Below are 12,968 nucleotides of genomic sequence, written 5' to 3'. Positions count from 1 at the left end.
TTAAAAGCTTTTAACAAAGTGAGAAATATAAAGAAGCACCAAACAGAGATGAAGAATACAATAACCGAAATTTTTTAAAAAGTACACTAGAAAGAATCAATAGTAGACTAGATGATATAGAGGAACAGATCAGTGAATTAGAAGACAGATGTGGAAATCCCTGAAGCTGAGCAGAAAAAAAGAAAAAAAAAATGGTGACAGATTAAGAGACCTCCGAGACAACATCAAGCATGTAAGTGTCGCAGAAGGAGAACAGAGATGAAGAGGAAGAGGACATATTTGAATCCATGATAGCTGAAAACCTCCTCACCCTGGGAAAGGGAACAGACAGCCAGGTCCAGGAAGCACAGAGAGTCACAAATAGGAACAATCCACAGAGGACCACACTAGGACACACTGTACTTAAAATGGCAAAAATGGAAGAGAAAAAGAATATTAAAAGCACCAAGGGAAAAGCGACAAGAAGCTAAGGATGTTAGTTGACTTTTCACCCGAAACTCTGCAGGCCAAAAGGGAGCAGCATGACATTTTTAAAGTGATAAAAGAGAAAAACATCAACCCAGTGTACCCTACCCAGCAAGGCTTTCATTCAGATTTTATGGAGAGATCAAAATTTTACAGACAAGAAAAAGCCAAAAGAATTCAGCACCATCAAACCAGGTTTACAAGAAATGTTAAAAGGATGTCACCAAGCACAAACGTCCACAACTAGAAATATGAAAATTATGAAAGAAAAAAACTCTTTGTTAAAAGCAAATATTAATATACAATAAAGTTAATAAATGAACCACATATAAAGCTAATAGGGAGGTTAAAGACAAAAGCAGTAAAATCATCTATATCCACAGTAAGTAGTTTAGAAATATACAAAAGAAAAGTAGTTTAGGAATATAAAAAAAGTAGTTTAGAAATATACAAAACAAAAGTATGTAAAACATGTAAAACAAAAACAGTAAACATGATCTAGGGGAGTGGAAACGCTGGGTTGTTAAAATGCATATGAATTTAAGAGATCAGCAGCTTAAAATAATTATATGTATGGTTATTTTATATAAATATTTATTTATGTATTGTATATTATATGAATGATATCTCATGGTATGCACAAACCAAAAATCTATAATAGATACACAAAAAAAGAAAATAAATTCAAATATAACACTGAAGATAATAAATCGCGAAGAAAGTAAAAGAAGAAAAAAAAAACTACAAAAACAAACCCAAAATATAATTAACAAAATGGCAATATGTACATACCTATCAATAATTACTTTGTATAAGATGGTGGGGTAGGAGGACATGAGCCATGAACAAATCCCCCCATGAACACATCAAAAATATATGTACACATGGAACAATTCTCCCTGAAAAATAACTGGAAACGGGCAGAAAGATACCTGTACAACCAAGGCTGTAAGAAAGGTCCACATGGCATCAGGTAGGAAATGAAGAAAAGTGATCAGGTCCGGACCTGTGTCCCTGGAAGGGGGCTCAGAGGAAAAGGGAGATTACACAGATGGACACCCTCCCTGGGGAGGGAACAGTGAGTGGTCCAGATTTGATGACCTAGTCCTGGGGTCCTACATGGGGGAGACAAGCCCCCTGGCTAGTTGGAAGACAGCTGGGACTAACAGGAGGGCTGTGGGAAGCCTGGACTCCTCTTGTAAAGAGCACACAGGTAAGGTACAAACTTCCTGTGGCAAAATAAATGTCACGGGTATGAAATGTGGACTGTGAGGAATATCGTCAATAACTAATAAGTGTGTAGGGTGACAGACTGTAGCTAGACACACTGTGTTGATCATTTTGAAATGTACAGAAATCTTGAATCACTATGTTGTATAACAGGAAATAACATAGGTCAGGTCAGTTATACTTCAAAAACAAACAAACTCACAGAAAGATGAGATTTGTGGTTACCAGAGGCAGGATCTGCTTAGGGGGAATTTGATGAAGGTGGTCAAAAGTTACAAACTTCCATTTATGAAATAGATAAGTAGTATGACTGTAATGTACAACATGGTAAGTATAATTACCACTGCTATGCATTATAAATGAAGGTTAAGAGAATACTGAGTTCTCATCACAAGGAAAAACTTTTTTTTTTCTATTTCTTTAATTTTGTCTTCTGTACAAGATGAGGCATGTTCATTAAACTTATCATGGTCATCATTTTATGATGTATGTAAGTCAAAACATTATCTCTACACCTTAAACTTATACAATGCTGATGTCAATTATATCTCAATTAAGCTGGAAGAAAAAGAGATTGAAGGCTTTAAAGTTAGTCTCAAGTTCCAGTTTAAGCTCTACCCAAACTAGTTGCAATCTTAAGCTACATTTCCCCACTTTAAGCTTCCATGTCTCATCTTAAAAGGAGGACAATAAGAATAAATTCATGAGTGTGGTAAGCAATACCTTAGATGCTCGTGGTGTCAACTGCTCCGGGCTGGCATTATTGGAGCTGTGTGATAATTATCAACAAAGGGCAGCCTTGTAAGGAAAAATTGATTCCCTACCTGGAATTTACAACTAAACTCAGAAGGAAATCAGCTGAGGACACTCAGTTATAACTTTGAAAGCAGCATTCTCCAAAGAATTGTAAACTTGGTTGCATTTTTGTTATTCCACCTGAAAGTGAAGAAAGAGATGAGGAAGGTGTCCTGAGGGCAGCATCCCTGCTGAGAAGGTGAGGCCACTGACCCACAGCAGATGCTTGCACCTGCTTCAGGTCTTCATTCTAGCGCCGAGTCATTGTCATTCGCTATAGTTGCACCTTTTTCTTTTAGTTCCTTTCCTGCATCCAATATTTATGAACATAGACCATACATTTTTCATTTCCTTCAAGTTTTGATTTTTATACATAGAATCAGTTGTACTAGCAACGTGGCAAACTACTCCCCAGAATAAACAATATTTCCATTTTCCAAGGTCTTTTTTTTGGCCTGATGAGCTTGACTTTTATTAATCACAATTACCATTATAAATGCACAGAACATGCAAATCTACATCTAACAGAGTAAATAATACATGATTTGTCCTCTTCAGAATTAAACTTTTTCACTTTGTCCTTCAATAGGCTTAATGTGTTCTCTATGACATTATTTACAATGAAAATCATTTCCAAATATAGGGGCCAGATTAAGTACATGATGGTAAAAAGCGACATTTATGAGGTTTTAATAATACAGAAGTAATGTTTTAATTACAGCAAGATCATAGGTTTACTCACATGCTATACCTCAAATAGGGTGGGGTGGGGGAAGGTCCATTTTTTTTCCTCCAGAAGCTGTTCCTAACTCCCTTTTGAACCCTTTCTCCACTGGATAATGGAGGTGTGGGGGAAAATACGAGAGGGAGAGGCTGGAGTTTAATATACTCCAATATAGTTGATAAAACTTCATTTGATTAATAGTTCAAATAATCATTTGAGGCGACGCAGCTCCCTTGGGATATACAGCGCAGCTCAGAGGTCCTCCCCGACTCCCCTCTCTCCCCCCATCTGGTATCCGGATGTGTGGCGGAGCGAGGCGGCTCTCCTTGTCTTACAAGATCTTCTGAGAAGTTTCTATTCCCATGGTCCCCTCACCGGTGACCTCTTAGTCCTGACCCCAGTATCTGCCTGATCCCTAGTATTCTTGGAGCCTCCAATTTGCCCAACTAGGAACCAAAAATGCTACCTCAGCTGGAGGCAGGAGGAACAAGAAACCTGATACTCATCGTCTTCTAACCATCCATCTCAGTTTCCGCCTTCTTCCGATCAAACACGAGGACGGGGACGGGGGTTTCCCTCCTTCCCCCTTTCCCTGAAATTATACTGGACAGAAAGGAAAGTTTACTGACAAGGAAATATACATCAGAAAACATCTCACAAACATCGTACTCATTTTATAATTTAAAGAGGAAAAAAAAGCAAGTTGCAAAATGTGTATACAGTATTATCAGAGATCATATGACATGTATATACGAGAGTCTGGAACTACATACATAAAAATTTTAAATACATTATCTTTTTAAATTGTATGAACAAAATGTTATTACAGGGTTGCTTTTCAGCAACCACAAGTCAGAAGTTGAGTTCAAAAACAACCCCACTTCTTGCAAGATAAACATCACTCTTTCCCATGAGCTTTGTTCAGTCCTGAGACCATTGCGGATGGAATAGTAAGCCAACTGGAAGGCAAAACTCAGTGGGGATGGGGGGGTGAGGGGGGAATGCAGGAAGGATATTTCCTCCAACTCCAATGGAAAACGCCTGCAAAAATATGCTATTTTCACTTGTCACATTCATTTTAAAACATTATATGAGAAAACTGTAGCTGCTCTTACTATTGGTAAGTCCAGGAAACAGGATATCTTGTTTTTGCTTTCTCTTGTAGGTCACTAGATCAATCTAAAAATCAAGTGTATGAACCTGGTGTTAAAAAGTTCCAACATCAGCAAGATAACAAGGTAAGACTGTATTTTTATATGTTGGTTTTAATTGCTGAATTAGAATTCTGAAGGAAATTAAAAATATTTCTGGGCCTGACTCATATTTTAAATAGAGATAAGAAAAAACACTTTTCCTTTATTTGCCAGGCTTTTTAATTTTGTATTTTAAAAGGGAAAAAGGCATTTCCTGGTACAAAAAGGATAGAGACAGAGGCTGGCACTAATTGAAATATGTAGACAAACCAGTAAGATTTCAGAAAAAAAAAAGCATATTATAATATTTCTAACCTTTTCTTATAGAAATACACATGCAGTTTATCAAATGCATTTCAACAAGGTTGAATTTTTCATAATCCTTATTTATATACCTGGAGTTGAGTAATTTTATATATATATATTTATATATATATAAAATCTTGTGAAATGTCTTATTTCAAATAATCAGCTAAAACAAAAATATGTAGGAGAAACATGATTGTGAACAATGAGTAGCATCAAAAATTCCTAAAAGTTCATCCTCAGATAAAGGTTTCTTCCAGTGTTCTAGATGTCTCTTTCAAAATACTTATCCATTCAATCTTTTTTTGACTAAAATTTTATTCTACAAAGGGAAATAACTTATCTAATAACCAAGTTAGCATAAGAGCTTTTAAAATAACTTTTCGAAAAATACCTTGGACAATTTATAGCCTAAAATAACCTAGTTTCAAAAATTATACCTAATCTTTATGGTAAAAATGAGGTGCTAATCAGCCAGTGTCCTGCCCAGTCTACCTGAGCTCTCTCTCTCTCTCTCTCTCTCTCTCTATATATATATATATATATATATATATATATATAGTGTTAAATGGAAACAAACCAACAAAGCTTGCAACTGAAACTCATCATACAGTCAATACACAGTCCAGAAGGATGCTGAGGCCATCACACCACACACATATATCCAAGTGTGCACAAGGAATAATGTGTGCCATTTTGATTTCCTAAAACAAAGAACATTGAAAAGACAGGAAAGTGTCAAACTTGGGCCATAAAATGACAGTAGGACACAGGATCTGATAATAGAATATCCAGGATGGAGTGTACACCAACTGAATCTGGAAGGACCAGGGAGAATCAAGAACCACATTTCAAATGAAGCAGCAGCCCGGAATAATAATGGCTGGAAGGCGCACATGGTGACTGATTCACAGGCTCTCTGCCACTCCTGCTTCAAGATACCGATTCAGTCTGAGAAGGTTTAAAAAGAAACTGAATACATTCTCAGTAGGTTGTAAAGTTAGGGATATTTGGGGGGAGGACATCTCCCACCTTTCAAAGAATATATCCTAAATGACAAGCATATTATCTCATCTACCAGCAGAGGTAATATTGGAATGAATCACTGGTTTGACCTTGGGTGGCATTTCTTAATCTCTTAAAACTATTTCTCTTCCAGGTAACCATGAAAAGAAATTTGAATTACTGACTATAGGATATGAAGAATTTAACTATCAAGATGGGGAAGGAAATTAAAAACTGAAAATGTACAAACTATCATTTAATCTATCTCAAGAGAAATGACTTGCTTTCTCAAGGAAAACTGGATTCACTATCTCAAAATTCTGAAAACCTAGGCAGGCATATCCACTAGTCATCAAAATCCAGGCATGTAGTTAACACTGAGAACCAGGACACATCCCATTTCAAATGTACTTGAAGAGCAATAAATTCTCAAGAAAAAGAAGATTATCAAAACCCAAAACACAGTGAAACATATTAAATATTTTCATTCTCAGTGATAGTTACGGTGATAACAAACCAGGTTTTTGTCCAGCCGCCCTTAAAATATTGCTCACAGATCATTTACAAGTGCAACTTATTATTTGGGGGCAGGGGGTGGGATTGGCCATATACTGGGAAATAAAGCTCTTCACATGTTAGGATATGCATAAAAGATTATGTATGCAAGGTGCAGAATGAATACATACAGGACATAAGCTGTGGTGAGTACATACATGCTACACACTTCTGTGTCTGTAACTCACATACCTCTTCAGTTCTTAGGCATACTAGTTGTATAAGAAATTACTGCTTACACAGTAGATAATTTGCTGCCAATAATTCCTAGGTTGTTCCTTTGAAGAACTGGGATGTATAATACCATGGAAAAAAATCTTACTTTTCTTGCTACTGCATAGACCTATTTTAAAGGAAGACATTATATTGGGGGGGAAAAGTGAGGTTGTACTTGGTGATATAACCAATTCCTCTTTCCCACCACGGAAGAACTATGTCTTCCTACAATTTGGTAACTTCACTGAGTAATCCTTGACACTAACTGTGGTGTGTGCATAGGTAGACTGGCATCAAGGTATTCCAGTTCAGCCAGTTTGGAATGGGATATTCTCCATATCTCTTTCAAATGTTCAACTATCAACTATATTTGCTGCAAAACTTTAATTTCAATAAAATATGATATTCACTGTATCTCCATAGATGTATAATGTGTGTTTACTAGGTATCTCCTGGATTTGCTTTATCGATTATGGTTGATGATTTTAAGCATGCAAACCCTTGAAAAAAAATCACTGGTATTTGTCTCCCAAAGGCATAACTTTCACCCCTATTCTCATCCCAATCCTCCCCAAAGTGAGGAGTGATGATACGGGACAGAGACTGTGTGTGTCCTGATGAAGCGCTACAAAGCCAAGAATGGTGGCAAGACGTGTACCTGCTCATTTCCATGGCCTTGGAACTCCCCAGAGGAAAACACGCTTGTCAGAAGCATGACAGGGCAACCAGAAGCATACAAGAACAATTCCATCATGACAGAAAATGAAAATCTAACGCCATTACCTCCCCATAACATGCCCTCTGCATCTACATGTCAGTTGTGTTCCAACCTTGGCCACCTGATGCGAAGAGCTGACTCATTGGAAAAGACCCTGATGCTGGGAAAGATTGAGGGCAGGAGGAGAAGGGGATGAGAGGATGAGATGGTTGGATGGCATCACCGACTCAATGGACATGGGTTTGGGTAAACTCCGGGAGTTGGTGATGGACAGGGAGGCCTGGCGTGCTGCTGTTCATAGGGTCACAAAGAGTCAGACACGACTGAGCGACTGAACTGAACTGTGCTCCAACTACTACAGAGAATGTCGCCTTGGGTAAGGAAAGAGAAGAGGGCAAGCACTCCATCTTCTGTGGGGAAGGGCTCCTGTGGAAGCAAGTGTCCCCCATCCTTTGGATCACCCACTTTATGGATTGGTCTTTTCCAACCCCCAGAGAACTACTGAGGCAAACCAGCCCGTCTCCCTGCCGTCAGAAGACCCGTCTGGATCATGGGAGGCTTCACCCGAGGCAGCCTACAGAGACCAGCTGTCTCTCAGGGAGAAGGGCCCTTCCTTGGGTCCCCAGTTTTTACATCCTGTGTCACCTCACAGACGGATGAGGCTCTGGGGAAAAGCAGCCAAGATTTCGTTTCTCTCTAATCTAGGCAAAGTGGCTCACATATGATCCTGCTTTTTCCCTGGAGGGAGAACCCGTAGAAGTTTGGGGTCAGAGCTCAAGGGCCTTCCGATCACCCAGGATCCCAGCTTCTCCAATTTATTCCACTGGATACGAGGCAACAGGGCAACACATGCAACATTTACAACTTTGCAACACCTTGCAACTGTATTAAAAGCACAAGAAGCAAGAGGAAGTTCTACATAGAAAGTATTTATTATTTGTATTTCCAGTACATCAGTATTTTAGGACAGTGTCAGATACACATCTTTAGGAAATGAGGAAAAATTCAGTAACAGATGTAATTCATTGAATTTTCAAAAGTGAAAGGAAAACAGCCAAGTAATACACCTACTTGGATCTGAAGGTGAGAGTCTGGTTACAGGTAAAACTTAGGATTAAAGATTTTCTTTTTGTTGTGAACTTCTTCCTGATTATCTCCTGCTGAAGACTATGACAACCAAGCTGACTTCATACATAGGCTAGTCATGGGGAAGGAAGACTACATTGATTTGACTTGAACTTCACTGTCCTCCAGATCTGGTCCAGGAACAGGTAGGCTTGACCTCTCAAAAGATCTCTATTTCATCCCTCCACAAGGCTTATGCACAGAATGTCTACTGGCCTTTCCCAGCATGCCATTTCTATATGCTAAGAACATATACACCAGGCTTATCTCAGTCCAGGCTCAATAGGTCCATGGGTTCTGCTCTTACATTGCATACAGTTCATTCTAAACCTTGGGGAAGATCTAGGAGCACCTGGCCCCCTAAACCGCCTCAGTGCTTTCCGCCTGGCATGCAGCTTTTCAGGATCCGTTCTTTCTCTCCCACCCACTCTTCTCTTTCCTTATCGTTACACCTGCCCCCGATCTCCGCCCCTGCTTGTCCTTATTGTAATTTTCAGGTATCCTCTGCCCTCCCCTCCCTTGTTAGTTTATCTTCTAGGAGAAATAAAAACACTCAGTAATTGTTACTGCTGGTTATGCGACATAGACAAAAGCTGCCACGCCTTCTGAAGATGGGGAGTGACGGGAGCAACCCTCTGTAAACCCCCAGGGGTTACTCCAGGAAGGCTGCTTGCTTTGATTCTGTGCTCCATGAGTGGAGTGAAGGCATTTCTCTCTCTTTCATGGTCTAGAACTCAATTACTTGAGCTGTCTGGATCCCTGTTAACCTCTTACGTAAAAGCAGTCACCTCTACCACTAACAGTGTAATAATTCACTGACTGATTCATCCAATAATATTGATTCCACTGATCCAGTACTCTCAAGGTGGTTCAGGTGAAGAAACCAAAGATCTACCTATTTGGATCCCCTGAGAACCACTGCAATAACCTGTGAATGAAAACAGCTTTTTTAAAAATCCAATTAATAAAACTACAAAATCCTCATTATTCTTTGCGCCTGTGAGTTTCTGTTCTCTAAGTTTTCACAAATACCACTTGTATTCCACGTAAGATGCTATTTTCTTTTGTGATCTGATATGATCTTTTGTTTTGCTGTCTACAAAAGGGTTCACTATGTTACTGGAAAGAATGACCTATAAAAAGTCACAGAGGAAGCAGAAAGTCAGTTACGACAGAGTGTTTTTTGTGTGGGCCTGTGCTCCTAAGTGCACCCTTTTACTTCTTCCTCATGTTATCCTTTGAGATGGTGCCATCTGCTCAACCTTACAACTAAGGAAACTCACTTCTCCCTTAACACGTGAGTATTAGAGAAACTGTCTCTTGAAGCCTACCCCTAGCTCACAATATGTATCTTAAATGTGTTAATGAATTAGGAATTCCATTATAGCTGAATGTGAAAACTTTGTTTTCTCAGTTTTAATATTTTATGGACGTCTACTTTTACAAAGCATATACTAAGGAAGGAACTGGTACTGAGCAAGACAAGCATTAAGAAGAATTGGTTCTTAATGTGTATAATACGCTGGTTTAGACTTCTAATTTTACATCCCAATTAAAATGACTGATTAAAATATCAATTTACATTTGATTCATCCAGTTTTCACCTGGCATTTCTGGGGTTGACTGCGAACACTGTAAGAAGCTACATCCACATTTTTCAGAACACCACCTCCACTATTCCCCTCAAAGGATGAAGGTCCTCGGCTTCTCCAGCAAAGGGGCTTCTGCGTGTGTGGAGCTGTTATATGGAGGTGACTGGAAGTCTATCTGAACTAGGGCAGGTCTCCTGGAGTCAGAACTAACTCAGGAGACTACTTAAAATAGATGTGTTCTAGGACAGCTGTGTAACACAATTAGCAATAAAATGACTTCAGGCTTAAGACTGACTATAATTTTATCAGCTATTAAAGTAAAAACACTATAAAGATCTGTAACAATGCTTTGCTGTGATATATTTCTTCAAAAAAATACTCTTAATTATTATTTCTTAGCTAGACTTTTTTCTGTACCTTTCAGTGATTCAAAGAGCATAAAGGACAGGCCCATTTCATAAACGCTTTGAGTAACTAAAGATTTCCAATGCCTAGATAATGATCTATGACATAATTCCAAAGAAACTTTATTCGGACAGGATTTGAGCTGTAAAAAAAGTGAACTGCACTTGAGAGCACTAGGTTCAGTTCTGTGCTTGAGATCGACGTGGGCTCTGATACATTTCCCACAAATTCTCCAAAACTGTAAGTTCTCTCGTTTCCATAATTTAACCTGTGTGACTAGCTGTCCATGGAGTGCCTGCATGTATCTCGGACACACATAAAACTGTTTCTGGAAACAGTACTAAAGGCACAAGGCATTAAAAATCTACTTGGTTAGTAAATTTTCTTACAGGACTCTACTTGCTACCAGTTAAGAAAAAAGCTTATCATTCACTATCCTGTACAAATAAAAACACCAGTTAAAGGCAAACGATAAGAAGAGGAAGAAGAGGACATTTATTTTCAGTAACCAGACCTCACGTCACCAAATCACAGGGACTGCATGACCCAGGGGTGGGTGAGTCTACGCAGTAATATAGCTTTCAAAGGATGATCACATCGACGTTCTCAACAGGACAGACAGGACCATTTAATTTCTTTAACAGAAGACCATCATTTGCACAGTGTTATAATAAATAAATATCTCTACACTAAGACATATTATGAGAGAAGCAATTCCGAAAACAGTGTCTGGCTCACAAGCTCTAATCTAGTCAGCTGGGAAATACTTTCCTAACTGAGGTGGCTCTCTCTAGGAGAAAAAAAAAAATTACTGGAAATTCATTTCAAAGGTTTAGAGTCTTTGAACATCAGGGAAAAAAGGTACAGAGAATAATTTTATTTTCTAACTTTATTCTAAAATACAAACAAGACTCCTTTATGTCAACATAACTCCTTGATGTATTTCTGCTTCCAAATTCCTAATATGAAAGTTAGAAATATTAGGCTTGAAACTGCTGACATTTGATTAAAACTAAACAGCACACAAACAAAAACATTTTTTTTAAATTATCAGTTACATGAAACTAGCAATTTCTAAGTAGAGGGTTTCTGAATTACAAAGCTTATAAAAGAGCTCTACAATTACCAAAATCTCAAAGGCCAAAAAAGACAATAGGAATTTTTTTTAAACTGGAGTGTTTTGAAGCAGAACACTAGATTAAAATCACATGAATCAACTTGGACAAGATTCTGATATAAAATTGCAACTGAGATGAAACTGAAAGAATATCTGAATTCAGTCAGTTAAGCCAAACTGCCACCTAAAACTTATTTCTTTTTCTAAATGAAACAAAAGTTATCTCAAAACTTTCAAGCATTTAAATGATCAAATTTCCTTTATTTGTTCATGGAGTGTAAGAACATATTCTTATAGCAACACAATGTGATAGAAAAGCAAAACAAATATGTGCAGAACACTATGTACCTTCTCTATCAAAGATCGTATCAGACATATCAAGGCTTTCTCCAGAATTCTAGAACTTCAGGTAAATTGCTTTACTCAAACTAAGACGTTGCAAAACAGGGGGAAAAATAAAAATTTCCACCTGTGATGGAAATTTCCACGAATTTCTGAAAAAGTGAGTAAAGGAAGGATATAGCTTTCAGATAAAAAACACGAGCGCCTTGATCATTCTAAGTGCCTTGATTTTTTTAAGAAAATTTAAGTTAAGTTTTCTTTATTCCAGTTTTATGGTATTGTGGCCTCCTTAAAAAGCAAGAATTAAGTTTTCTTTATTCCAGTTTTATGGTACTGTGGCCTCCTTCAAAAGCAAGAATTCTGCATTTTTTAAAAAATTTCTTTTCCTAGCAAATAATTAAAGTGGATTTAAGGTAGTCTGTTGGCAAAGAAAGAGAGACATCAGAGTCTGTCCAAGTGTGACAAGTATCACAATAACGAGAGGTCTAACAGTTACAGCTGGATACAGGAAAACAATTTTTTGGTCCCAAAGCCACTACCATAATTAACCTTAAATTAACAAAAAGCCATGATTAGTAAAACCTGTTCACTTTGTGTAAGTAATCCTAACTTGATCATGGAAGGGTTTAATCTCTGGGGCACACTCCCTACCTAGTGCCCTGGCAAGCGCTCCCAGCTGCAAGGTTAGCGCACCTTCTACTTTAACAGATTCTGCAGCATGGCCGTGGCATACGTGGGTCTGGCCTGCCTGCTCTCGATTGCACTCTGGAGATACTGGATGCCTCCACAGCGCTCCCAGATTTCTTCAAACTGTCTTGGCAGAATCTCAGCACCACGCTTTCGAGTCAGGCCTGTCTCTTCAAGATTCAGCTCACACATCTCCATGTCATCCTTCCCTGCGCGGATAGAGAGACATCAGAGGATTAACCATACCTCCTTTCAGATCCGTTTACTGTAAACTTTATTCCTGAAATGTCTACCAGTTGTCATAGATTTGAGAACTTTTAAAACTTTATTTCCTTCCTTGAAGGTTGAAATTTGCTTCATAAATTCACCAGTAACAAATGTGTCCTCCACCAAGTATACCATTTCAAAATATACTAAGGATGCAGTTGATCCAACAAGTTACCAGGGTTAAGAGAAATGCTACATTTCCTTAAACCACTACAAGGCAACCTAT

General features: G+C 38.3%; 2 protein-coding genes across 4 annotated transcripts in view; one reads left to right on the top strand and one right to left on the bottom strand.

Moving 5' to 3' along the window:
- The window catches only part of IMPG1 (interphotoreceptor matrix proteoglycan 1), a 160,039-nt gene extending 147,354 nt beyond the window's left edge, over positions 1-12,685 (top strand). The window contains exons 16-17 of the mRNA XM_081530830.1: positions 4,380-4,452; positions 9,438-12,685. Coding sequence (XP_081386956.1) covers positions 4,380-4,452; positions 9,438-9,464 — 100 coding nt within the window. The 3' untranslated portion in view covers positions 9,465-12,685. The remainder of the gene's footprint in view (positions 1-4,379; positions 4,453-9,437) is intronic.
- The window catches only part of MYO6 (myosin VI), a 155,842-nt gene continuing 150,990 nt past the window's right edge, over positions 8,117-12,968 (bottom strand). For all 3 annotated transcript variants that reach the window (XM_081530828.1, XM_081530829.1, XM_081530827.1), the window contains one exon: positions 8,117-12,684. In XM_081530828.1, the coding sequence (XP_081386954.1) occupies positions 12,485-12,684 (200 nt within the window). In that variant the 3' untranslated portion in view covers positions 8,117-12,484. The remainder of the gene's footprint in view (positions 12,685-12,968) is intronic.

This window comes from Giraffa tippelskirchi, chromosome 9 (assembly GCF_054371585.1).
Source record: "Giraffa tippelskirchi isolate mGirTip1 chromosome 9, T2T-mGirTip1v1.2.pri, whole genome shotgun sequence".
Classification (NCBI taxonomy): Eukaryota; Metazoa; Chordata; class Mammalia; order Artiodactyla; family Giraffidae; genus Giraffa; species Giraffa tippelskirchi.
The sequence above is the reverse complement of the archived record's forward strand: the minus strand, read 5'-3'. Positions and strand labels throughout refer to the sequence as shown.